The sequence below is a fragment of the Rousettus aegyptiacus genome, unplaced genomic scaffold (assembly GCF_014176215.1).
Source record: "Rousettus aegyptiacus isolate mRouAeg1 unplaced genomic scaffold, mRouAeg1.p scaffold_m13_p_2, whole genome shotgun sequence".
In the NCBI taxonomy this organism is placed as follows: domain Eukaryota; kingdom Metazoa; phylum Chordata; class Mammalia; order Chiroptera; family Pteropodidae; genus Rousettus; species Rousettus aegyptiacus.
Genome location: NW_023416295.1, coordinates 45,462,713 through 45,490,355, shown reverse-complemented (window position 1 = coordinate 45,490,355; position 27,643 = coordinate 45,462,713). Strand labels below are relative to the sequence as shown.

The following is a 27,643-nucleotide window of genomic DNA, read 5'->3' as shown; positions in this document are numbered from 1 at the left end:
GTAACACAATTATCTCAGAAGGCAATCTTTAGGAAATTGTTACCTACATATTTCCTTCTTAGACAGCTTTAAATAAAGGCATCCTGAGCCATTTGGGGCTGGTTTCGTTGTTGCTTTTAATTTTGCTTTTTAAAATCACTTGAAAAGTTGCTTATATGACTCTCTAGCAAACTGCTCTAGAAATGGGCACTTTAGCAGCAGCAGCTTACTAAGCTTCTATTTGTATAATAGGGTTTATCTGATTCCCTTTCGGATTTTTATATCTAAAATTCACATTTCTTAGGTTTTGTTTTGTGACTTTTATGGCCCCATGACACTGGATTGCATTTTTAAAAACTGAATATTGTAGTCTGTCTTTTTTATTCCCCTAGAGGTCATCAAAACAGACTTAATTCATTAATCACTTTTATTCATTCATAAACATTTACTGATGACATATACAAAAATACACAGGATATTGGCTCAAAGAATTTATTGTAGGTTTCTCCCATTAAATACACTGTGAAAGTGCTCTCCTGAAAGTGTCTGCCAAGCGTGAGAGAACCTGGGGAGGGGCACTGCTCAGGCTTATGATGCAACCAAAGAGCTGAGTCTTCACGGACAGACAGCAGGGTCAGCCAGGTGACCGCGGGGCAGAATAGGGGTGTGCGCATTGGAGCAGCTGCTTTAGGAAAGGCTGTTTGTTATAAGGAAGTCAAAGGCACGCTGCATGAGCTGAACAATGAGACGTTTAGAGAATTCCAAGGAAGGATGGAGGTAGGAATGACTGGCATAGCAGGAGAGGAGAGGCAGACAGGGCATTTTCCATGCCTACAAATTTATACTTTGCATAATGAACAATGCATGGCCACTGAAGATTTTTAAGGAGAGTGACACAGTCAAGGAGGCAAGGCTGGAGGACGACAGACTAGGTAGGATGCTATGGCCATGGTATAGGTAATAAATGATGTGGATCTGAACTTAGCAGTGGCGTTGAGATAAAGGGATAGTGTTATTTAAGAGGCAGAATCAACGAGGCTTGGTAACTGATCGGTGGTGGAGGAGAGGGGAGGAACCTGGGCTAACTGTTAGGGTATGGGGCCTGGTCACTGGGGAAGTATGGCATTAACGGAGGGAACGAAAGTAGAGGAACAGGTCTGGAAGTGAGGTGGGACACAACAAATGGAAGGGAAAGGAACAGCTGATTGATAATTTCAGAGCAAAAAAGTAAGTCATGGAGTAAGGTTCCTGAGGCTTCCAATGAAAATGGCATCCAGGGCAGAGGGGTAAGCTTTAAAGAATAGGAAATTACCTTCCTTTACCTGGAGCTGGAAAAAGAATAAGGGGGAGAGGATGGCTGTACAGGAGTGGTGGGGGCCTGGAGGCCAGAAAGCATAGGAAATTCAGTCTGTAGTCTGTGCATTAGGGCCTAAGTTCAGTTTCTAAGCAAATAAGTTTGGGGAAGGAAAGTGGTCAGAAGCAGGCTGAAAAGGACAGGAAGGGAGGGAGATGGATGGGCTACTGAGGGGCCCGCCTGGTGTAGGCCAAGGGCTGTGTCTACTGGGCACCAACTGAGGTAAAAACTGAAGCCATTCACAACTGGGCCCACAGTTATACTGACCACAGCCCTGGCTTCTGTAAGAAAGCCAGCACGTCTGCTTCTCATCTTGTTTCTGACATTCACATCTCCAGTTTGAATGACAGTAAAAGAAACTGCAGAAAAGAAATGCATGCCATGGGAAGAGAAATAAAATTCAGCCTACCTTCATCATCCCTTCTAAGCTATCACACCACCTCCAGAAATAAGCATGAACGTGAACAGCCAGGGAGCCTGCTGCAAACGTAAACTAGGTTGGAGGCGACAGGAACATTAGGAGAAATGGAATTTGCTTGGGAAGACGGGAATGACATTTCAGCTGACGCTCTTCATTGGGAGGCTCAGATGAGTAAGCTCTTCAGCATGGTATTGGGCGACGAGGGGAGAAAACAGATGATCAAAACCAAAATGACAGAAAGGTAAGGTAGTCAGGCAGCTGGGCAGGAAAGGCTCCCCCCTCCCTTTTCCATTTTTATCTTTAGGGCAACCAGAATGTACTCTTTCATGTAACCAATTTTAGTCTCACCAAGATGGCTTAATTTTGATTCAAAGGATTTGAAATTTAGAATTTTGGGCCTTATTTTGCCATTTGGTTAAAATATTTTGATTTATATTATTAAGCCATGAGAAGAGAATGTGTAACACTAGCAACGAATACTTAAAATTGTGCAGTGGTTACCTGCAATAAAAAGGTGGGGAGGGGGTACTTAAAATAGGAGTGTCTTTAGTATTGAGGCAATACATTCTTGCCTTGCTTACTATTTAGTTAAATCTAGTCACAACTACTAGCGGCCTTAATTCTTGAGTTGAAATTTTTAACAGTGAGGTTTGGATATGCTTAAGCCACTGGCACTAACATCGTGCTGGCTGTGCCTATTTTTCTTGCCCTGATAGAATGGGTGTTTAATGTGCCCCAGCAGGAAAGGCAGAAGAAATGCACCAAGCACTTGCTGAAACAAGCCTTTAAGCAAATCTTGGAGCTGCTGAGAGCCTGGAACAGGAAGAGCACAGCCAGTGGCCAACAGCAGCCAGAACGGGGGAGAGGTTCTTGGTACGTGGAGACTACTGGGGAAGGGGCCTTGGTGCTAACAGCTTCTAGGGGCTGCTACAGATGATGGTGCAGGGGAGAGTTCACAGGGGCTCTGTGAGGCACATGCTTAACCATACAAGTAGCACAGAAGTATTTTGAAAAGAATGACAAATGACAGAAAATCAGTGACCTAATGTTTCAAGAGTGTGAAAACTTCAAAATTGAGGGTGATACCATAAAAGCCTTCTTGATGTGCATTGGTCATAGCACAAAGAAATGATGTCCCCTTAAATGGGAGAAATAACTACAGGAAAAAGCTGATAGACCATGAGCCTTATAGCAATACTACTCTTACATTACTAGTAAGGCAACATAATAATTTAGTTCTGCTCCCACATGAATAACATTATAAAAATGTTTTTATTGATTGGTGTACAAAACAATACTTGAAGTAAAAATGTACAGAAAAAATTATTATCAATTCCAGTATAATTCTATACTGGGCCTTACTAATAAAATTTAAATGTCCTATGGCTTCCTTGATAATCTACCTATCTCTTCCCGTTCCCCAATCAACCCTATCCCTGCGGGGAAGAAAAACCTCTAAAATCACAGCTGAGTTAAAGGGGTGCAGACAGGTATACTCTCTAAGAGGCACACTCAACCATATTAATGCCAGGACACAGTTTGTGGTGTCAGGGTTCTATTCTAAAGTGTAAGGGTGGCCCCAACACAGAGCCATCAATTTGAAACCCAGGAGTCAGGTAGTGGAAATACTGAAGTCCTCAAGGTAGTCCTTTTATTTATTTAGATCACGTTACAAGGAAAGGATTCTATAATGAAGTATCTAACAATAAATATAACCAGTAATTCAAAAAGACTTTCCATTTCAAAATACAGGCATTTAAAGTATTAGAAAACCTGTAATTTTAATGTTTAGACATTTTAAAGTTTCAGAAGCAAATCTCTTTTTAATTTCTTTTCACAGGAACTCCGAGAACTTTATGTCTAAACAGAATCATGGTTAAAGTTTTAAAATGTCCAATGCCACTTCTACTTTGAAAGTTTAATTTCATCACTTGGATGAATAAGTTTGCATTCAAATATGAGTAGTAAAATATCAACACAGTGAATTGATACTTCAGCAAATTTACAAAATTCCAAAACAGCAATTTCCTAAAGTTATATTATGAAGGTATAACAGGAAAATAAAAGAATCTACTTGGTTGTGTAATAAAAACCAACGTACGGCCCACAGCTGAGTGATAGAAAATCTCTAAAACATTATACATAGGTAAACTGAACACTGAGAGACAAAAAAAGCCTCAGACAAATCCACATTTTCTTATCATCTACAATTCCCTGAAGCCAAGTCTGTACTAATACTAACACTGCCACACAACCAAGTTTGTTTCTCTTTGGCTTGGTTTTAAATCTGTCATCTAAAGATGTTTACTACCTTCAAACAATATTAGATCGTTACATTATGAATGAAAGTAGTCCCATACCAGGAAAAACGTATGACTAAAATGCACAAGAAATTATTAAACTATGTAGCTGAAACCCTTTTAAAGCTCTAGTAAAAGAGATCTAAATCTTTTGTATTGTTTTTCTTCTATTTCATTGATTGCTGCTTTAATATTTCTTTCCTTCTGTTATTTGCTTTAAATGAGTCTTTTTCTAGTTTCTTATGGTAGAGGTTTAGCTCACTGATTTAAGATTTTTTTTTCTTTCCTAAAGCATTTAAAGATAAAAATTTCACTATACATACTACTTTTTTCCACATTGCACAAATTTTGGTAAATTCAGTTCAAAATGTTTTCTAATATCCCTTGTGATTTCTTTAATCCATGAGTTATTTAGCAGTAAGTTAATTTCTAAATATGTGGGAAATTTTTCAGAGATATTATTGATTTTGAAATTAATTCTGTTGTGGTAAGATAATATGCTTTGTATGATTTCAATCCTTTTACATTTACTGACACTTGTTTTATGGCCTGGAATATTGTCTATCTTGGTGGATATTGCAATTCTCTTGAATAGTATGTATGTTCTGTTGTTGCTGGGTAGAATACTACATAAATATTGATTAAGTCGAATTAGTTGATATTGTTGGTTTAAGTCTTCTATATCCTTACTAATTTGTTCTATTTGTCTATTTGTTCTATCACAGAGAAAAGTCTGGAAATCTATAATTGTGGACTATTTCACTTTTCAATTCAGTTATTTATGCATTTTGGACCTTTTATTAGGTGCATGTAAATTCTAAATTCTTATGTTCTCTTGATGAATTTTATCCTTTTTACTCCCAATAACAGTTCTTGTCTGAAAATTACTATGTTTAATATAAATATAGCCACTCTGATTTTCTTCGAATTACTGTCTCTATGGTTTACCCTATTCTTTTTGCTTCTCTGTGTTTCTAGTTAAAGTTGGTTTCTTACAGATAGCATATAGTTGGACCTTGCCTTTTTATCCAGGCTGACAACCTCTGCCTTTAATGGAGTGTTTGGACCATTTCTATGTAATGGAATTAACAATATCACTGGATTTAAATCTGCCATCTTGCTTTTGTTTCCTGTATATTCCATTTGTTCTTGGTTCTTTTTCTTTTCTTGCATGCTTTTGAAAAAATTGCATATATTTTATGAATTCATTTTGTCTCCACTATTAGCTTATACGTTTTTTTATTTTTTAGAGTTTGTTATAAGGTCTATAATATATATCTTTAACTCATCAGTCTACCTTCAAACTATATCATATCACTTCAGGTATACCGTAAAAATCTTACAAGGTACTTTCACTCTCTTACTCCCATCCTTTTTGCTATTATTGTCATATGTTACTTGTATAAACTACATAATACTATTTTTGCTTTAAAGTCATTTATCTTTTAATGACACTAAAATGAAGGATAAACATTTTTTATACTTTCCCATAAGTTCGCCATTTCTAGTATTCTTTATTCTTTTATATAGATCTACATTTCCATCTAACATTATTTCTGTCTGAAGAACTTCTTTTGATATTCTAGTAGTATAGGTATCCTGGTAATAAATTTACTCAGCTTTTCTTTGTATAAAAAAGCAAACATTTTTATTTTGTCTTCATTTTTGAAATATATTTTTGCTGGATATAGAATTCTAGGTTAATAGTTGTTGTTGAGTACTTTGAAGATATTACTCCAAGGTGCTTCCCTTCACAGTCCTCTCCTTGCCTCCCCACTTTATATTTTATATATTGCATTTTTACTGTACCTTTTCTATGTTTAGATAAATTCAGATACACAAATACTTACCATTATGTTACATTTGCCTACAGCATTTAGTACAGTAACATACTGTACAGGTTTGTAGCCTAGGAGCAAGAGGCTATACCATGTAGCCCAGGTGTGTAGTTGGCTGCACCATCTAGGTCTCTATGATGGTTGCACAACAATGAAATTTCCCAATAATGCATTTCTCAGAACGTATCCCCTTGTTAAGTGACACATGACTGCATCTTCAAATAGCTGTTCCCTGGCCCCACACTGCTGCTCCTTCTGACTCCGATTAGATTGCTTGATATTGTCCCACTGGTCATTGATACTGCGTTCATTAAAAAAGAAAATTCCTTCAGTCTTTAATTTTGGATAGTTTATATTTCAATGTCTTCTTCACTAATCTTTTCTCTTGTGGTACCTAATATGCTGTTAATACCAGTGTACTTTTCATTTCATATATATACATATATATGTATATCGATTTATCTCTAGAGATTTCATTTGGATCACTTTAAATAGCTTATATTTTTTCCTCAATGCAGCCTTTAGTCTACTGTTAATTTAGTCATGCTACTGAGATGATACCCCTTTGAGGACTTTTCAATGATGCCTCGTATTATGATGTGTTTCCAATGTAACTGGTGGGTAAAACTATTCTCAGCCCTAGGTGAATTTCAGTAATTGTTCAGTCTATTGCTTTCTGGTGGTTTCCCAATAGTTTCCTCTCATGCATGTGATGATAAGTACTCAAAGACTCAAGACGACTCCTATACAGATCTCCAGAGCTCTTTTTGTGTATGGCTCGGTCCTCTCAGGTACTCTGTCCCACAAATTTTAGCTATTTTGTCTTTCTAAACTCCAATCTCTATGTCCTCAACCTGGCTTGACCACTGTGCTTTCTGTGGATTCCCCCTCCATGTGCTTTGGCCCGGAAACTCCCTTCCGGCAGTAAGCAAGAGCAATCTTAAGACTCATCTCGCCTGTGTTCCTTCTTTCAGGTATCACAGTACTGTACTACCTGTTGTTCAATGTCTGCCTGTTGTTTTATATACTTTTTCTGGTTTTCTCATTGTTTAAGATGGGAGGGTATATCAATTTCCTTTATTGTGCCCGAAAGTGGAATTTCAGATGATGTTTTTGTTTCTAAAACTGATCTTTCATGTGAACTTGAATCTTGGACTTCTCTGGGCTTCAGTTTCTACATGTGTAAAATAATACTAATGTAATCAGCAGTTCTCAATGTCTTTTATAGAGGCTGAAATGCTTTAGGATTCTTTTGTCACTGTGCTATAAAAGTACATCGCCCCCAGAAAAATGTTACATTAACATTGCTGTATTTAGTAGGACCTATATTAGGATCTTATAATTGCTGATTTCATTTGTCATTCAATGCTGTAGCAGGCATTTCTTATTTTTTAGCCATACAGAACAAATGTCTTATATTTGGATAACAGTCCTCGATCTATGTAACTGTATGAAACTGAACATATCCCTAGCTCCCGAGAAGGGTATGTCACCTAGATCTAAGGCAATAAGCACATTCGGTTCTCCTGAAACCAGAGCTACTGGTTTGAGATGGCAATATAAGATAACTGGGTGAATGCTACCAGGCCCAGACCCTTTGCTCAGTCTCTTTTGCAGCTAACTAGAATCTGAGAATATATGGAGCTGAAGCCTTTGCCGGCCATCTTGTCACCAGAGAGCGCCTAAAAATGAAAACAGAGCTTGGAGACGGGGTTCTGGTGGCATTTTAAGCTCCTAGGTCAAAGGACACCTTCAACTAACACCAGACGTTTCCTACTACGTGAGCCAATAAGTTCCCTTTTTGCCTTAGCATGGGTCAGGCCTTCTGACACTCGAAATGTATCTGTTCCATCAAATAGTAAATATCAGTCATAGGTTCCCAATGGACTTTTAAAAAGACACATTGAAGCAATGTCATACAATTTTGGAGTAATGAGCTATATAATAGCAACCGTCAAAGCAAAACAGCGTTGCCTCCTAGAGATGAGCCTTCTCTTTATGAACAAAGGCACTGCCCAAGCTTGTGAGGCAGAGCCAAAAGCAGTGATGAGGGTGTGTGGCACATGTAAGAGCTGGAACTCTAAACAAAGGAAGGTCTACAAAAGACAGTGAGCCTGATTTTTTAGGCCCGATTTGGGCATATCTATTCACACAGACAGCCAAAACATGATCTCTAATACAAAAGACTGGAGGATATCACCAATATGACAAGAACCTTCTGGTTCTCATGACCTAAAAATTGATATATTCTTTTAAAAAAATTTTTACATCTGGATAACACTTTAAAAAACACACTCAAGTTCTATTTTTGCTCCTTAAAGAACATAAAAATATAGAAAATAAGCAGTTGGTGATGTTCTTCAGAAGTCTAACACTGCTGGGCTGTTTCCCCATTCTTTTCTAGCTTTCCTATTTTGCAACCAGAGTATCTTAATATAATTTAAGAAGAGTAAACTTGGGGGGAAAAAAAACTACTGGTGTTTTTGGTATTTATTAGGAAAATAATTTGTAGTGATTTTCCAGGTACCAACCAGCATTACTGTGATAAAATATTCAAGAAGGAAAAATCAGTATTTGCATGTATTCTCTTCACTTAAAAAAATCTTTGTTAGACCTATATTCCACTTCCTGTGGTACATGTGCATGTCTCTTCTCTCTGCCCTCTGGGCTCTTTGAAGAAGGCAAAGATATTTTTGTGTCATGTACTATTACATACGAATAATGAATGCTGTCTACTGATAAGTGTACTGAGATAACAGGGGACTTGACATGCTTAGACTACCTTCTTAAAGCCACAGTAGGGCTCACTCCTAAGTAAGACCCTTTGTTCTCTGAGGAATATTTGCCATAGTGGGCCATGAAGACTGTCATAAAGTGTGACACTGTAATTTGTCAAACAAGGTTTTAAAAAACAGAGATGTGAAGTATTACATATATATTTCTCCCATTAATTTACAAAATAAACAGAATAGAATTAAAACTCAATCCTCAATTAAATCTGGAAGGGGAGAATGGGTGTATGATACAAGTGACTATGAAAGTTGCCTTTAAAGTAACCACATGTCTCGAATGTGGGAAAAAAGTCCTTGAAGGTTAGATTATTGTGTGGACACAAAGTAGAGAGAAGAATTTTGGAAGAGGTGACTTTAAATTGTGTGTTCTTCCTCTGGGTTTACATTCTTAACTTGTTATTGTGCTGGGAATCGCATGCCAGGTGGACTCTCTACTTTGGGATAAATTTTGGAGATACCAAATTTTCTAAAACATTGTCAAGGAAGATGAATATACATGCTGGAAAGAATGAATGCCACCTTCAATGTACTTGTCTGCCAGAGGGTCTCAAATTAGGATATCAGTTGGGGATAAGAACAAGTTCTGGTGATAGTCAGGCTCCTTCTTAAGGTGTTTAAAAGTGGCAACCCTACATCTAAATTTCAAAGGCTGGCGTGAGGAGTTTTTGTTTTTGTTTGTTTTTTAATTACATAAAAGAAATAGTACACTTAATGTCTCACTATCAGCCTCCTAGTGAGAAAGACAAACTTGCAAATCTCCTGCCAAATTTACTATTTTTTAAATTTCATAAAAGAAATAGAACTAATAATTTCCACTAACAGTAAGAAAGACAAACCTCTCTCCAAATTTTAAAGTAACAAAAGCAAAAACAGACATTCAGGACTACCTGTAATGATAAATTTGTATAGCAAAGGAAATAATTAATAGAGTTAAAAAGCAACCTATTGCTGGATTGCAAGTTAGTTTTATTTTTAATTTTTTGAGAAACCTCCGTACTATTTTCCATAATTATTGTATCAATTTACATTTGTACCAACAGTATATACAAGAGTTCCCTTTTCTCCACATCCTTATCGACACTCACTGGTTATCCTCTGTTTTTGTGACAACAGCCACTCTAACAGGAGTGATAGCTCATGGTTTTGATATGCATTTCGCTGATGATTTGTGATATTGAGCACCTTTTCATATACCTGTTGGCCATGTGTGTAATCTTATTTGGAGAAATGTCTATTCGGGTTCTTTGCCCATTTTAAAATTGGATTATTTGCCTTTTCACTATTAAGTTGCATGAGTTATATATATATAAAACATATGTGTGTGTGTGTGTTATATAATGTCCAGTACACACACACACACACACACACAGGACCATTAACCCCTTATCAGGCTTGCAAATATTTCCTCCTATTCCACAGGCTGCCTTTTTACTGTTGATTGTACAGAAGCTTTTTAGTTTGATGCAATTCCACTTGTCTGCTTTTGTTGCCCATAAGGCTTTTGGTGTCATATCTAAAAAACCCCACTGATCAGATCAATGTCAAGAAGCTTTCCTCCTATGTTTTCATCTACTTGGTTTTTGGTTTCAGGGCTTATATTTAAGTCTTTAATCTGTTTTTGAGGTGATTTTTGTGTATGTTGCAAGACAGGGGACCAGTTTCAATTTTCTGCATATAGATATTGAATTTTCCCAACATTTATTGAGGAGACTATCCTTACCCCATTTCGTGTTCTTAGCACCCTTGCTGAAGATTAGCTGATTGTACAAGTGTGGATTTCTGGGCTTTCCATTCTGTTCTGTTGGTCTACGTGTCTGTTTTATGCCAGTACCATGCTGTTTTGATTACTAGAGCTCTGTAACATATTGAAATCAGGAAGTACGAAGCTTCCAGATTTGTCTTGCTTAAGATTGCTTTGGGTATTGGGGGTCTTTGTGGTTCTCTATGAATTTTAGGATTGCCTTTTCTATTTCTGTAAAGAATGTCTTTGGGTTTTGATAAGAATCACACTGAATTTGTAGATTATTTTGGGTAGAATGAACATTTTATCAATACTAATTCTTCCAATCCATAATATCATGGATTTCTCTTGAGTCGAGTATAGCATTTTAAGTTCTCTAGCCCCATAAAATGGCTGTGAAGAAGTATAAGCAACTATGTACTAACCAACAAGAACTTTGTGATTATTAATGGTAGGCGGTAACCTTCCCAATGACCTTAATGATTTAGACTTGCACTCGAGGGATCATAACCAGTTCCCCAGCCAGAATTACAAACCATAAGAGGACAGACAGGAGCTGAGATAGAGAAGGCCATAAAGCTCTTAGGTACTGGATGGAGGTCTGGATGGCAGTGCATGATGAGTCTTTGCGGTCTTCATCACCACCAGCAGGAGCAGAAATAAAAAGCAGTTTATTATTTTTGGTTTCCACAGCATCTGATAAGTGCCAGACAGCAAGAGGAATACAATGCCTTTAGGACTTTACAGATGATCTCATTCAATCTCCTGCTCTCTCCATTAGCCCTCTTCGAGTCCGACTGCTCTGGGCAGAAATAATCCCTGCTATGCACTCATCTTTATTTTTATCTTCTCTTGCAAGTGACCCATATTAAGAATCAGGAATTGTGTGTGTACACATACATATATATGTACAATATAATTCAATTTAATCTATTTGGAGAAAAACATTGTTCTTTTATAATGTTTATTCTGGACACTCCGTGTTCATGGGAGAAGTGATGATGAGTGACACAGCTGAAGCCTGATGATGACACGTTCCGGGTGCCTTTTCCGTTTTGTCATATTTAACTTATTTTACTATTAATTCAAAACAATATTTAAATTACTAAGCACTTAAAATGTGAACACATACTCCCATCGAATATAACATGATATTTGAGGTTTTATTTCATGTTAAAAACTCACATGAATTTGATTTTAAAAATCCATTTATAAAAATACAGGCCTTAAGATTAGAAGAATCTATTTTTGCATTGAAATTTCCTGCTGCCATAGAAGTGGTTTCAAAATAACTACCACCACGATCACCACAACAAAGGTCTTCACGTCATACCGTGTGCTCATTGCAGTCTTTCGACAGACACTTCTTGAGCGTCTACAAGGCATTTCACTAGATGTGGGGATGAGGGACGGAAGGACAGCGAGAGAGAAGCAGGGGAAGTCGTAGGCGCAATCCTTGAACATGACATTTTGCTGACAGCATGACTAGTTTTTAAAAAATATTTCCTATCTGTTTTAATTTTTTTTAAAAAAATCAATGTTAAAAAATTTGTCCGTATACAGGCCTTAATAAAGTTTTAAAAAGGGAAAACAGGATCATATTAACAAATCAATTGCTTCTCAATAGAGAATTTTAGAGCCGTGAGAGAACTTAAATATCACGTAGTTTAACTCTATATTTCTTACTACATTTATTTTTATTTGTTGCTTCATCTTGTATTCTCAGATGTAAATCAATTGAAGACCATGGGGCTTGGCTTTGGCTGTGTCCTTTGAAAGAAAGACAGACCACTTTCAGCAGGAATGCCGGCCATTCCTACTCTGTAGTTAATCGAACAGCAGAATGTCTCGTTTGTTGGCCAGTACTGATGGGTTCACTTTATTGCTTTATCCCAGGTCTTGAATCAGTCATTTTACTAAATATTACAAGGCTCATATTATAGTATTATTTTAATTGCAGTATCAATTCACATTTTTGGATTCATTGCTTGCACATTATCCTGGCAACATTAAACCTATTAATATGATATGTTATACCTTTTATTTATACACAGAATACAAGTATCTGAAACTCTGAAATCAATCAGTCACCACTTCAAGATTATCTTGAAAAAGAACTAAACTCATATTTTAAAGTATCTACTCACTATAATTCTTAATGTTTTCTATTTAATTTGCCAAAATTGCCAGGTTTCTGTTGTTACTACATGTAATCTTGACTTTATTTTACAAACCCATCTGAATTAAATATACCAAATGAAACACTGAATAATTTGGAGGGAGTGAAAGAAATACAGAGGATTTCACTGTATTCTGTGGAGCATAAAAATGCCACTGCTCTTATATAACATCTAACTGCCTAGGAGCTAAGAAAGAAACAAGAGCTTTCTTTAGCCCCACAATCATGCCAGGTTTTTTTCAATTGCATCATGACCTCTACAGCTGGGCAAAAAAACAGTCTTGGAATGAACTCAGAAAAAAAAAAAATCCACTTAGGGGTAATTTGTAATAACAAAAATAGTGGCTACCATGTACCTACACATACCAGGAACTCAATTTTTCTGATGCAGAACCAGAGGTTTGGAGAGAAAAAGCAATCTCCCGAAGGTCATACACATAATAACTAAGGCCCAGCCCTCGCCCTCAGGAGCTTGCTTATCATTCTATCCAGAGAGCCTCAGAAGTGTGATGCAGTCCCTACTGGTGGGGTGCCTGTGTCTTATTTTAATGTCAAGAGGATTTCTTGTTTAAAGTCTTCTCAAGAAATTAGCTTGCTCTCTCTCATGTTAGAAAGAAGGCAGGAGATTTAGGAGACAGTTAAAATTATTTCGCTCTAAGTTATTTTGACAACTCATAGGGTAATTGTGTTTAAAAAAAAAAATGTGGTACATTTTTAAAATGATGACCCTCCCCAAGAGAGAATGATCTTTTTATATGATTGATTATTTATCAAATTGTTATAAGTAATAATAGAAAAGACCACGTTACATAACACAGAAAAATGGGAAGCCTTCCCGATTTGTTTTGTTCCCCCTTTCTAACAAAAAAACCCAAAAACCCGTAAAAAACAAACACCTGTCTGGAATTAGGCCCAGCTGATTTTTTTTTGGGATTTCACCTTGGTGAAACCTTTCACTAAAGGTATAATACACCCGTGGCTTCACCCTCTGAAATAAGATTTGGCAGCTATTCAACACCACAGAGCAACGTTACATAACAAGGCATTTCAAGAAGCAAAAAAAAAAAAAAAAAAAAACCTCATTGAAATGAGGCTTTGGTGAGTGGGCTCATGGTAGGCAGAATTAACTTTTACCAATATAGAAAACTGTCAATGGCAAGGCCGCGTGAATGATTAATGCTTGGGGTGCCCCCCCCCCAATAAATCTCAGAACTATATATACTTACGTATCACAAGCAGTGACTTTCTAAGTGAACATCTGTGTGGGACAGAACTGCTCCTGCCCACAGAGTCTAAATTCTTTCGGGGGAAGTTCTCAGAAGTCAAGTATAACTCCCCCTCAATTTCTTTTCTTTTTTGTAAAGCCCCCCTACAGAAACATTTTTTAAATAACAAAAAGTAATTTCAATGAAAAGAGTCAAATTCTGAGACTTCTGACCTTATTAGCAACTCTAAAAACAGTAATGTAAATCACTAACATGAGCTCTCTCTTGCGCATTTTTTTCTTAACAGTATGCTCAAGCTGGTTTTAATTTTTTAAATCCACAGAAGGAAGCAGACTTCTACTTTTTAATGTGCTTTTTTTTTTTTTTTTAAAGACAAATACCTTTCAAACAGTTTGGGTACCAAGCTGAGAGTCACAATTAGTCCTATAGTTGGCACTTTCTGGCTATACAAAATTTGCTCATTAAAGCCATGTGTTAAATTAAAATTGAGAACTTGCTGGAAGATAAAACCAAAAATGAGAATATGTTTGTTTATGTAAATCTTTGAATAGCCCCATTTGCTTTTAATCTATATTGATAGAAAGCATGTACAATGAACTTGACTTAGCACCAAAATGGCATTCTTAGTAGGTCAATTTGTTCTTGCTAAACACACCAGAGGGTACATCTTTGGAGATATATTTTAAAATCTCAGCCATTTATAAATAGCATGCTTAGGAACCTAAACTGCTCTTTTTGTGACCTAATATGCACATAAACTTTGTATTTGCAGAAGGATTTATTTGGGATCATTTCTCCTGATAAAAATCCTGTAAGACCATGTTGTATATCATGCAAGAAGAAACTGAGGCCTGGTAACCTGTATATGTTTATAAATGGAAGATATCGTTGAAACTAGATGCACAAACTAAATGGTCTCAGTCTATTTTAAATCAGATACTGGCTGAAAGGTAAGGCCTTAATGATATGATTAAAGGGGGAGAAAAAAATGCTATTTAGTTTACCTTGAAACATTTATTATCAGTCTTTACACAACCCATACATTTTGGAGTTTATCCTTTATCTCCAAATGATCTGAAGATTATAAAAATCTATTCTTCACTATGGTAAAAGCAGAGCATATTGGGGGCTTTGTATTTAGCATATGAATAAAATTGATGCTGGTGTTAAAAATCAGATGAATTGCAAATTTGGGATGGAACTTCCTGCTATGGAGCCTGATGTATTCTATTTGCTGAATAAATTAATAAACAAATGGAAGATCTGGATTTCCAGATTTTATTATCTTTTGAAACAAGATACCCCTTAACATCAAAACTAATGACATTATTTCTAAACTAAAAATATTCATGTCTTGAGAACTTCATCATAAAGTTGTTTAACTACTGGGAAGTTACTATAGACATGCCAGTGAATACATCCACTCATTAAGTGTAACTGGGTCTCCTTATTCAATGTCTCACATTGCATGTTCTATGAAATTAGGCTGCAAAGGACTGAACTTCAGTGACTTATACATACTACAAATACAGGCAGGATCTACACGCAGCTTGAAATCAACACATCATCCTGATAAAAGATGATAAGTATAGTTGGTAAAACACATTAACACACAATTATGAACCACACACACATACTCAAAAATGGAAGGGAAGCTGCTAGTATCAGCGGCATCAACATTCCCATGGTAGTCAGTCTCCTTTCATCATGGTCAATTCATTAACACAGAGAAAAGACAGAAACTATGGGAAATGCAGACCATCTGCTCATTCCAGATGCAATAGCACATGACTCTTATATCTACAGCTTTTTACCAGAAAGAAACGGAGATATCCCACAAAGATAGTTAGATATATTTGCATCACAAAATATCCAAAAAGGTAGCCAGACATATTTGCATCACAAATAAAATTAACGCCAAAATCATTTTTAAATGAGACCTTTTAAGTATCAGTTAAGACTTTTACCATTGAGATACACTGATTAAATAAAATACAATATAAGCATTAGAGAAAATGGGGTTGGATTCTATTAGCTTTATTCAGCTATTCCTTAAATAGCAAGAGCATTTTAGTTCAGTCATCCTAGTTTTAAAAAGACATCAGCAGATATTTCTTTAGTACTGTATATTTCAAGTAATATACATTTCTTATAAGAAAAGGTTAAAAACAAATATTCTTACCTTGAAATTGTGAACCTTTTCATATTTTGGAATTTGCTCGTTTTCTTTCAGAGTTGCTCTTCTAACAAGTGATGTCAACTGCGAATAAGCAAAGAGTTTCAGAGGTTGCCAGATTGTCACAGACGACTTTTGAGAACCCAGTTTCATTCCCAAGGCTGCTATCAATAAATCTTGCTGACGGCCCTCTTGTTTTGATTTGTGAACTGCAGCTCTATTAGTTTTCCTACCCGACCAAGACTCTTTGGATGGCATTTTGGAATTCACAGGAAAAAAATAAAACCTATATTGATCTATGTCAGTCGACGAACTCTAGTCAGCTAACAAATGAGCATTCTGCCAGCCAGCACAGAACCCTAATCTACAGAGAGCTGCAGAGAAACATCACAGAAAGGTGGAGGAGGATGATGAAGCACTTCTTAAAAAGAGGTCGACTAACCAGAAAAATTCTTCTTTCTTCCTTTTTAAAAGGGCTCTATATTTAAGCTTCTGAAAACTTAAGAGTCTGAACAGAAATAGTCGATGCTAACATACAAAACATTCAGCATCTCTCTATCCCTTTTTAAAAGCCATCCAGTTTTGACAAATGATACATTTCTAAAAGCTTTCTTCTCTATTCAATATATTAACGTCCATTCTGAATGAAAGATGCCTACATACTGCCTGCAATCAGTTTCTAGCAAGACACCCTGTGCAGCCCCTAGCAGAGGGTAGGGGGTGGGGAGGGATCTGACAAGGAAGGCTGGATTAGACTGGTCGCCGTAAGAAAGGAGATAACCAATGAAAATCAAGCAACAGTATTTAAGTACTCTATTCCTCAACTCACTCTGTTTCTCCCTCCTCTCATGTAAGATTTTCTTGCTGGCTCAAGAAAAAAAAAGTGGAAAGACAATGAGCAACGAATGAGTCATGCATCATTACAAAATGGAATATATTGTTACCTATTAAAAGCAAAGGAAAATTAACATGCAGCACCAGGTTTTAGAAAGAATACACCACTGCTAGGTAAATTATGAAAGGCTGATATATATTCTCCTTTGTGCATGGACTGAGGTTAACTAAAAACAAATTTTATTAAAGATAAGCAGAAGTTAGTAAATATTTTGAGAAAGAAAGAAGAGGAGTTTAGGTATCATACTATTATCCTACAGAATAAAGAACATGCATATAACATTGCTAACACCCTGAAGTGGTCAGTTTTTTCTCCCTACTATGAGATGTGGTCTATACTTAAATAGATCCAACCATTATTTTAATTCTTACAACATTTATTATATAACAAGCTTGAGGCCAGGTCATAGTGAGAATCAGCTGGGAATAATTCTTTATGTACACAGGTCTCAGATTTAGTGTAACTGTGTTTACAGGACCCTTGGATGTTTGTTTGCTGATGTAGAAAGGGAGGTTCTGGGGTGCTTATGCATTAGAAGAATATTGTTAATATGTCCATACTATTCAGAACAATCTACAGATTCACTGCAGTCCCTACTAAAATAACCATATTTTTCATAGAACTGGAACAAATAATCCTAAAATTTATACGGATGGAATCATGAAAGACTTTGAATAGCCACAGCAATTTTGAGAAATCTTCAAAATTTCAAACTATACTACAGAGCTATAGTAAGAAAATGGTATAGTAGCACAAAAACAGACATAGATCAGTGGAACAGAACAGAGGGTCTAAAAATAAACCCATGGTTATATGGTCAATTAATGTACGATGAAGGAGGCAAGAATATACAATGGGAAAAGACAGTCTCTTCAATAAATGTTGGGGAAACTGGACAGATACATGCAAAAAAAAATTAAACTAGACCACTTCCTTATATTGTATACAAAAATAAACTCAAAATGGATTAAAAACTTAAATGTAAGACCCAAAACCATAAAACACCTAGAAAAAAAAAAACCAAAGGCACTAACTTTTTTGACATCAATCTTAGCAATATTTTTTTGGGATATGTCTCCTTGGGCCAAGGCAACTAAAGCAAAAATAAATGAGACAACATCAGACTAAAAGCTTTTGCACAGTACATGAAACCATCAACGAGACAAAAAAACCTACTGAATGGGAGATAATATTTGCAAATGTTATATCTGATAAAAGGTTAATATCCAAAACATATTAAAACCATAAGACTCAGCATTAAAAAAAAAAAAATCCAATCTAAAAATAGGCAAAGGACCTGAATAGACATTTCTCCAAAGATGACAAAACAGATGATCAACCGACACATGAAAAGATGCTCAACATCACTAATCACCAGGTAAGTGCAAATCAAAACCGCAATGAGATGTCCCCTCATACCTATCAGAGTGGCTATCATCAAAAGATAACAAGTTTTGGTGAAGATGTGGAGAAGAGGACACCTGGTTCACTTTTGGTGGGATGAAAAACTAGTGCAGCCACTATGGAAAACATTATGGAGATTCCTCAAAAAATTAAAAATAGAACTACATGTAATCCAATTCTATTTCTGGATATTTATCCGAAGAGAATGAAAACAATAATTCCAAAAGATATGTGCAACCCTATTTTCACTGCAGCATTGTTTACAATAACCAAGATATGGAAGCAACCTAAGCGTCCACTGATAGATGACTGACAAAGATGTGTTATATTCATACAATGGAATATTACTCAGCCATAAAAATGAAATTGTGTCATTTGCAACAACATGGATGGACCTAGAGAGTATTATTTAAGTGAAATAAGACACCAAAAGACACATCCCATGTGATTTCACTTACATGTGGAATCTAAAAAGCAAAACAAATGAACGAACAAACTGAAACAGAAATAAACTCAGAGAAGAAACCGATGGTTGCCAGAAGGGAGGGGGTGGGGAAGTGGGCAGAAAAGGGATTAAGTACAAACTTCCAGTTATAAAATGTCATGGGGATGTAATGTACAATATAGGGAATATAGTTGATACTATGGTAATAACTATATATGGTGACAGACGGTTACTAGGCTTATTGTGGTGCTCACTTCATAAGATACATAAATGTTGAATTACTGTTGTACAACTGAAACTAATGTATATCAACCATACTTAAAAAGTAATAACTAAAAAGTTTTTTGGAAATAATTTTTTAAAAAAGAAAGGGAAGTGGCTAGGTAAGAGATTCAAACCACCTTTTTTTAAGAGCAACACCTAGTTTTTACTAAGGTGCTTGTTTTCTCATATTGGTTCCTTAAAAGTCTCCCATCTGTTTACTCGTACTATAATAATTAAGTATAATCCCTTATGATTCTAATATATTGTATTTAATACAATCTGAAACTCTATTTAAACAAATTCAGTCCATTTGCTTAGTGTAATTTATCTCAGATTTCCTAATCTGTAGGGTGTATGTGCCCACTGTAGATTTCAGTTTAATTAGGGCATGAAGTGGTACTTAAACATGCTAGACATTAGAAATAATGAATGACTGAGTGTTTTAACATCTCCAAATATTTTATTTACTTGAGTCCATCGTCTCTTCTTCTAAAATGGTTTATTCTTTAAAAAATGTTTCTAAATAAGTAAAAGGCATGTAAATATTTACAGATATTTCATTTTCATAAATCTATACACTTATGTGATTACCATGAGACAAAAAAAAAAAAAAATGCTCCTGTTCCAAGAGGAAATAAAATGAAAAGAACTTTCCTTGCCTAACCTAAATTACTCTTCAGTTTAGGCCTAGATGGTCATGTGATGACTAAAAATAAAGCCCGACCGATTTTTTAGTCATGTATAACCTAAAGTGAAATGATCCAATTTTCAGCAGGCACCAGATAAAAAGACTCCAAAGGCAAATTTAACGGCAATTTTTTCTCCATAATATTTAACATAATGCTTAAGTTACTAAGTTAAAGAAAATAATCACCTATATAATCCAGGTAGCTTTTTTCTTTCTGAGCATTTTCTGATCAAGGGCCGTTAGTATAGATCACTTCCAGTATTTCATCTGTACTAAATTCAACCAAAATATAAAAATATTAACAGTAAAGTTATCCAGAAAATTCATCACTGGGTAGAGTAAACACTTTGTTATTGAGAGACAAGGTCTACTGTAGAATTTGCAGAGTCATAATGTCCTTGAATAATTTTTCTGCCTAATCAAGAAATATTAGATTAATTGCAACTTGAACAGCTACCTAGGGCAGTAAGGAGACAGAAAATAGCTCAGATGAAAAAGTTCTTATCTACCTTCAAATTGCTGGGGGTTTCGTTACTATTATGCATTCAATAACTACAACTGCATTTCTGCTTTAATTTTGCTGAAGAGCTCTCAAGTCATAAGAACTGCTAACTCTAAGATTCAGAACCAATGTCGATATTCTGATGTTCTAGACAAATGTATGCCACTCATCCTTATATATATCTTGCCATACCTACTTAGTTACAACATTAATCATGGCTATCACTTATTGATTATTAAGTATCAGGCACCCAGCTAAACACCTGACATATACAATCCCATTAAATCCACAGAAATAAGACAATGAGGCATTTGTTTTATCTTCATTTTATAGCTGAAGAGCTGAGGCCTAAACAAGTTGACTTCCCAAAACCACATATCTAGTATAGGCAGTGAGTAACTATGTTACATCCATCCAAAAGAGAGGAAATTGGAGTCTGAGGGGAGTTGTATTCTTCTCTCTGATCTATTCAAGGTGGTTTCTCTAGTCATTTTCTCTCTTTGATTTTGAAGAGTAGTAACAGATGGTAAGACAGAGTAAACAATGAATAACAATGGATGGTAAGAAAAGTAATAGTAACTAAGATTTCCAAATCTCAAGTTTAGCATGCAGAACATGCAAAATGCAGCCCCCTATGCTCCAAATACGCACCCCTTCCTTTATGAAGAAGACCTTGATGATGTGCACTAATTAGATGCAATCCTGCCCATCTGTGAACCTCAGAGCCCTTCACTTGTTCATTAATTATGAGACATATCACATTCTACCTCATATCAGTTACCTGTGTAGCTGTTTATATAGAATTGGGTCTTAGACATCGTAGTATAAACCCTGAATCTAGCACATAACTTGCACAAATAAAAGTCCAATAAACATTTGGTTAAAAAAATAAAATCAAATGAATGCAGTTATTGTTATTGGAAGGAGGCAGTGTGTTATAATAATAAAAAAGATGGAATTTGAAATCAGAGACACTGAAGTTTGAATCCTGACCTTGGGAGATTTGCTTGGTGCCTTGGTTACCTCAGTTACCTCATCTACATACTAAAGATATTATTACCTACCTGGGGTAGGTATTAAAGGGGATAACACATAAAAGATAAAATGCCTGTATGCATACAGTAAGCACTCAGTAAGCGACTGTATTACAGGGTACTGTATCAAATATTAGCTTAAGGGTATATATACTGTTTAGTATAAGACACATGTTCCTGCCCTCAAGGAGTTGTAGATTAATCAGTTTTTGGTTTATACCATTAAAACATGACTGGAAACTCCTGCCCATCCCTTTATATTATGGTCATACCCAAATTTCCCAAATTCCAGTTCTGATCCTATTTTTTAAAAGGCATATAATGATGTGTGTTCGCTGAAGAAGCACAGTGGGAGCGGGGTAGAAATGGAATGGAAAGGAGATTGTCTGCATTTGTTAAGTGGCCAGGAACAATGTTTGATGCTTCATATCATTGTCCTATGTATTAGTCACATTTTACAGATGAGGAAGTGCTCACAGAGTGACTTGCTCAAGGTCACAGTCAGGAAGAGGAGTCTGTGATCTCAATTCCTATTTTTTGTCTTCAAAGTCTGGCAGCTGTTGATGAAATTAGGAGATGAATCCAAGGTGTTAGGGATATAGCCCCCTCATATTCTGGTTCTATAAAGTAGAAAAAAATGCCTTAACTGGGTCAGAGCCTACACTGACAGGACACATATCCCACAGAGTCACTCTTCCTGGAAACCAGCAGGATTTAGCTTTTTATGTTGACTGGGAATCTCTGGCTGGTCTTAAACCCGACGCTGGCCATCCTCGAAACTGACACCACTGTGCAATCACTTGAATGAGGGTGTCTGGCCTGCAAAAACAGATGAGGAATGGGCAGATTCCACAACTCTCTCCGTTTCTACCTCTGTCCACACCATATGTAACAGAAAGAAGCAGACTATAAGAATGGTGTGTGGAGGGTGGGGAGTTGTATGAGGAATAAGGAATAGAAGGAGAAAATAGGTGACCTTGGAAATAAACACATTTGCTATTTTTGAAATAAAGAACTTTCCACTACTGACTTCACTACTCTGTTGTTCGTCGAGTAAATAATACTGAATTTGTGCTGAGCTAGCTTCTCATTTTTACCACGGGTAGTAAAGCAGGATCCAGACAAAAGTGCTGACCTTAACTCTGTCATCTACTGGCTGTGCTATGTCCTTTGTCAAGTTACTTACTTAGTTCAATCTTTGTGCCATGTATAAAATGGATTAAAAGTATTTACATAATATGATTATTAAGAATTAAATAATATGTGGGAAGCATTTCTGCATAATTTCTGGCACAGAGTAACCAATAAATAGAAGTTTCCCTCCTTTCATTAAAGAATCTAGATTTCCAAGAACCTATATTTTTTAAGGTTAGTATAATACGTGACAGTGATACACGTTAAAGTCTCAAAACCACTGTCCTAAGCGATGCGAGTTCCAGGTTAAATTGAAGCCAGGTGGTTTAAAGACATATCACCAGCATCATCATGCTACAATTTTGACGTTACCTTACTCAGTTTCGGCAATCTGAACCCTGGGTAACTCTGAGTAAGCCCTGTTCTCGCCACCTTTCCACCTCAAGCCCTACTTACAGGGAAGGGTCTTACCAACTTACACTAAGGTACAAATGACTGATTATACTTCCTTTTCCACTGGTTTTTAAAATGGGACCAAGAATTAAGCCAAAAAAATAAATCTCCAATTACTGAATGTCAGGACTCCCTAAGAATGTTCTCGAGGAAAGCGAAAGACCTCATGCAAACAAGCCACTTCCTTTGTAACACCATGATCATTCCATACATGCATGAGCACAATGCTCCAGTTAACGAAGCTAAGTCAAAATTCCATCCCAAAAGCACCATAAAGGATGTTCTAGCTGGCATGGCCCCGAGGCTCAGGGAGATGAAGAGTAACTGGAATAACTAACTATTGGGAGATCCGAACACTGTTTCAGGTTTAGCAAATCCCATGATTTCAATAAAATGTTAACAACATAGCTTTTCCAATACCAGGATCTGAAGATCCAAGCAAATTCGGCTCACTCTAGATACGAAGACTATTCATACCTTTGATTCCCTAATTATAATTTATAACCTAATTTCTCTCCATTATGGCCAAGAGTTGGATGTATTCCAAGGTACTTAACAATATATCAGCTTACATTTATTGACAGACAGACTTTATATTGTACATATAAAACAAGTAAATGCTTTATATGTACATTGAAGGTAGGTACTTTACAGATGAAGAAATGGAGCTCGGAGAGATTAAATAACTTGCCCAGGGTGACCTAACTAGTATGTGGTAAGAACAGGATTTGAACCTGGGTCTATATCACTTCAAATCCTATGTCTTTCATTTAGACTCTTCCTGTCTCTCGTATTATCTAGTTAACATGCAATTTTGAAAGGCTATCATTTAAATAAATTTCTGGATCATCTATATTCTAGCACCCCTCAGATCACCAGCCATTTTAGTACTACTTATATATGAATTCATAGTGTCTATCAGATTCATTATTTAATGAAAAAATTTCAAATGCATTTTAAGTCAAACATTAGAGACTTCTATATAAACTCTATAAATTCCTTAAGTTATGTTGGGATAAGTATTTTTTTATGTTGCACTGAAAGCTCTTACATCTTGCCAGGGCTCGCTCTAAATTTTTATGCTACTGGTATCAGCCTCGTCATAATTCCTAACTCAGTCTTCATTACATAGCTCCTCTAGCATTAATCTAATATTCACCTAAGCAGATAAAAAGGCACATCAATGCATTCATTTCAGTGGATAATACATTTAAATTACACTATACTAACATTGACATTACCAAACTGTAAACTCTAACATGACCTCTTATAAATTTAAGACATTTTAAAAAACAATGCAAACAAAAAAGTACAGCCCTGCATTTCTATTCTTTCAAGATACAACAGAAATGATCAGTCTCCAAGTGACCATTTTGAAGGAGCTTTTTGCATTCAGTATGAAGAATCCCAGTCCCAGAAAGGAGGGACTGAAATGGCATTCAGCCTGGTTTTCAAGCCTGGTTCTGACCGATACCAGGCCAGCTAAGTGTGTCTTTCAACTTTTCTAAGTCTCAGCTGGACCAAGTGAATTCCATGGTTTTCTCTATATTTTTAACAGAAATTCAGAAGGATAAAGGAAAGTTCGTACTCATTCAGCACACAGGAATGTAAAGATTTGGTGTGCTTACATGGGAAAGGCCAGCTTGGCTATCTTCAGTGAGTCTCCATGAGGCAGCTCTGGCTAATTTACTATGGGCTTTGTCTAGTACTCATTCTTGCAGGCTCAGAAACTTAATTTGTCAGCCCAAGGAGATCATATCTATTTCTCAAAGGGAGACTGACATTATAATAATAAGTTCATGAAACTGATAGGTAAAAGTAGAATGACAGTTGTCTAGTTTATACTAAGATATGAGACAAAATTATAAAATGGGTGATGAACATTTTCTTTTTTGGTAGCACACCTACATTGGAATTGGAAAACAATTAGGAAGTGTTAAGAGCGGAATCAGAACAAGTGGGATGATTAACTGAATATTTAATGCATAGAGTTAAGACGTCTATTGAATCCTAATTGGGATGACCTTGCCAATGAACCAGAATACTCAATGTCCATTCAGCAGGGGCTCCTTCATCTTAAGTCTGTGCTTAGATGGTGCTATCATTGTTGTGGAAAAAAAGAGGAGATGAAATTAAACAAGCTCTAATACTTTATCAATAATTAGGGACTTTAAATTCAGTGTAAAACTCTTGTTATCATAAATGTTTTTACTTTTTCAAAAAGCTTTTAGTTTTAATACACATAAGGAAAATACAACTAAAATGCAGACTCAGACTGACATTATTAAGAGTATTTTCAGATTTTAAACTGCCATGTGACATTATTTCAAGTTACTGCAGTCCAATGAACATTCTGCATTCACCAATTTAACAGAAGCAAGCCAATGTATAAGAATAAAAGTTTGGTACTATATTTTTAGTTTTTCATTTCTCTCATGACATCTACTGATTAGGCTAGGATGGAGTCTTTGTGAGTCGATGTGATTTGGTCATTTTTAAAAGAACCTGTTACTGACTTTCTTAAACTTCAGTCATAAAAGCTTATTACCTATATGTGTAGTTTGATCAGAATACTCCAATTATTATTTATTTTAATAATGATTTTAAGCTTCAATTAGGAGAAATGTTGATTCATGGTATGAAGTATATTTGTGAAGTTCAAACGTACTTTCAAAAACCTATTTTTATTACTTGAAAATGGCAATAATGACCTGAAGGTAAAAGAGTTAACTTCAAAAACAATTACCCTGAGAAGAAGTGTTAGCATAAGTGCAATTCATAGGTGTGCTGATATTTCACTTCACTGCCAGACATTAACTTGTCTTTTCTTTGTAATGACACTGCTACATGGCATGGTTTGCATCAAGATAATGATGTTAAAAAAATAAAAATAGCTTGAATCTGGGCATTTCCTAAAATAAACTTTTTATAACATCTCCACGGTACTTCATTTTATTTTATGAAATTTGTTAGTTCAAAGGATCCTAATGAAATTAAGAGAGAACATGAAGAACCCCTAACTGAATGCTCTCCTTATACAAGAGATAATTAGATTCTTCCATATGTATACTGTGTCTCATATGGAACTCGACATCTTAAGGGTAATTTGAGGCATCTGGACCAGGCCCATGAATGATAAGTACATTAGAAAACAAAACACAGAAAGTCAGATTACAATCAACTTCCTGTGAGGAGGAAGAAAAAAAGATTAAAGGATAATTTAGTACCTATCTTTCAGTGACATTTTAATGTATCGAGAGGGATCCAACTGCTGTTTCCACCTCCACTAAAGATAGGGTAATGGGAGACAATTTTAGGAGCAATTGAATATCTTAGGTTGATAGAGTCAAATATTATTTGAGCCTATCTGGACAGCTTAGGCTAGTGTTTTACTACCCTTTCCACTAAAATGTTCTTAAGAGCAACCAACACTGAAGAGGGATGCGCAGGGATGTGAAAGCGGCCTTAGAGCCCTTCCAGCAGTGGGCTTGATTCCATCCATTTTGCACAGCAAGATGTAATCAGTGAGGTAACTGTCTTAATAATCCTAGTCCAGTCCTACTTTACCATAATTTTACTTTTGTCACATACACTATTTCACTGTATTCTCATATTCTGGTTTTTCAGAAAGAAGATTCAGTGATGTTGAGGCAACTTGCTCAGGGGCAGATAATTTGGTAAGCAAAGGAGCCATGATGGGAACCCACGCCTCCCGACTTCACACTCCATCCTTTCTTCACTCTTCCCTGAGACCGTGGGATATGATCACTCAACATGTGACGAGACTGACTCTTGCCTTAAGTAAGACCAAGGGTTACAAAGACCCAGATCCATTAGTAGGCTGAGACATTTACAGCTGAGAATGACCACCCCGATTCAGTTCTAAGCCTGACAAATGGTTTACAACATACAGAGAAGGTCAGCCTTTGTGACTCATTTCTGGCATTTTAAAAAGCCTTTTTCATTATTTTTATGGTGGTGGGTAAAGCGATGCTCGCTCTTACTTAGATATAAGTGATGCTCGCTCTTAATTAGATATATGCAAATCTTTTGTCAACTGAAGAGATACTGAGCTGCATGTTAAAAATTTTTTGTTTTTGTATTGGCTTTTCCTCTTCCTTAAATAAAAACAAATCAACAAAACTGCCCTCCAAACCAATGAATTGAGAGATAGCCTCTTGAGCAACTAATTAAGCTGTCTTTAGAAATAGGTAATTAAGCTTTCCATTAAAATTCACCAAACAGACATACATAATTTACAAGGTGGAAAGCCATTCCAATCTCATGGGTAAACAATTAACTAAGTCATATTTATAACAGAGATTCCAGAATGGCGAATGCAGTAATTGCATAATTAGATATATTTTATTTTTTTAAAGTAAAATTGTATAAAAAATAAGGATTTGGTGTTCTAAAAGTGGGTCCTGAGAAAGTATAAATACCCACAAAATCATTAAAAGAAAATAGAGAAATGGTCAAAGCGTATACATATACTCTTTGGATTACAGTGGGGTTATGTCTCGATAAACCCATCATAAATTAAAAACATCATAAGCTGAAACGGATTTAATACACACAACCTACCGAACATCATAGCTTAGCTTAGCCTACCTTAAACAGGCTTGGAACACTTATGTTAGCCTACAGTTGGGCAAAATAATCAAACACAAAGCCTATTTTATAATAAGGTGTTAACTGTCTCATGTAACTTACTGAATACTCGACTAAAAGTGAAAAACAAAATGGCTGAATAGGTATCACTTTTATACCATCATAAGGACAAGGAATTAGTAAGATGGAAATTGTCCGTATGTATAA

The 27,643-nt window shown here is 36.0% G+C and overlaps 1 protein-coding gene across 3 annotated transcripts in view; it reads right to left on the bottom strand.

Annotated features, from left to right (window-relative positions):
- CHN1 (chimerin 1) overlaps positions 1-27,643 on the bottom strand; it is a 146,942-nt gene that overhangs the window by 23,774 nt on the left and 95,525 nt on the right. For all 3 annotated transcript variants that reach the window (XM_016134705.2, XM_016134714.2, XM_016134723.2), the window contains one exon: positions 16,013-16,090. In XM_016134705.2, coding sequence (XP_015990191.2) covers positions 16,013-16,090 — 78 coding nt within the window. The remainder of the gene's footprint in view (positions 1-16,012; positions 16,091-27,643) is intronic.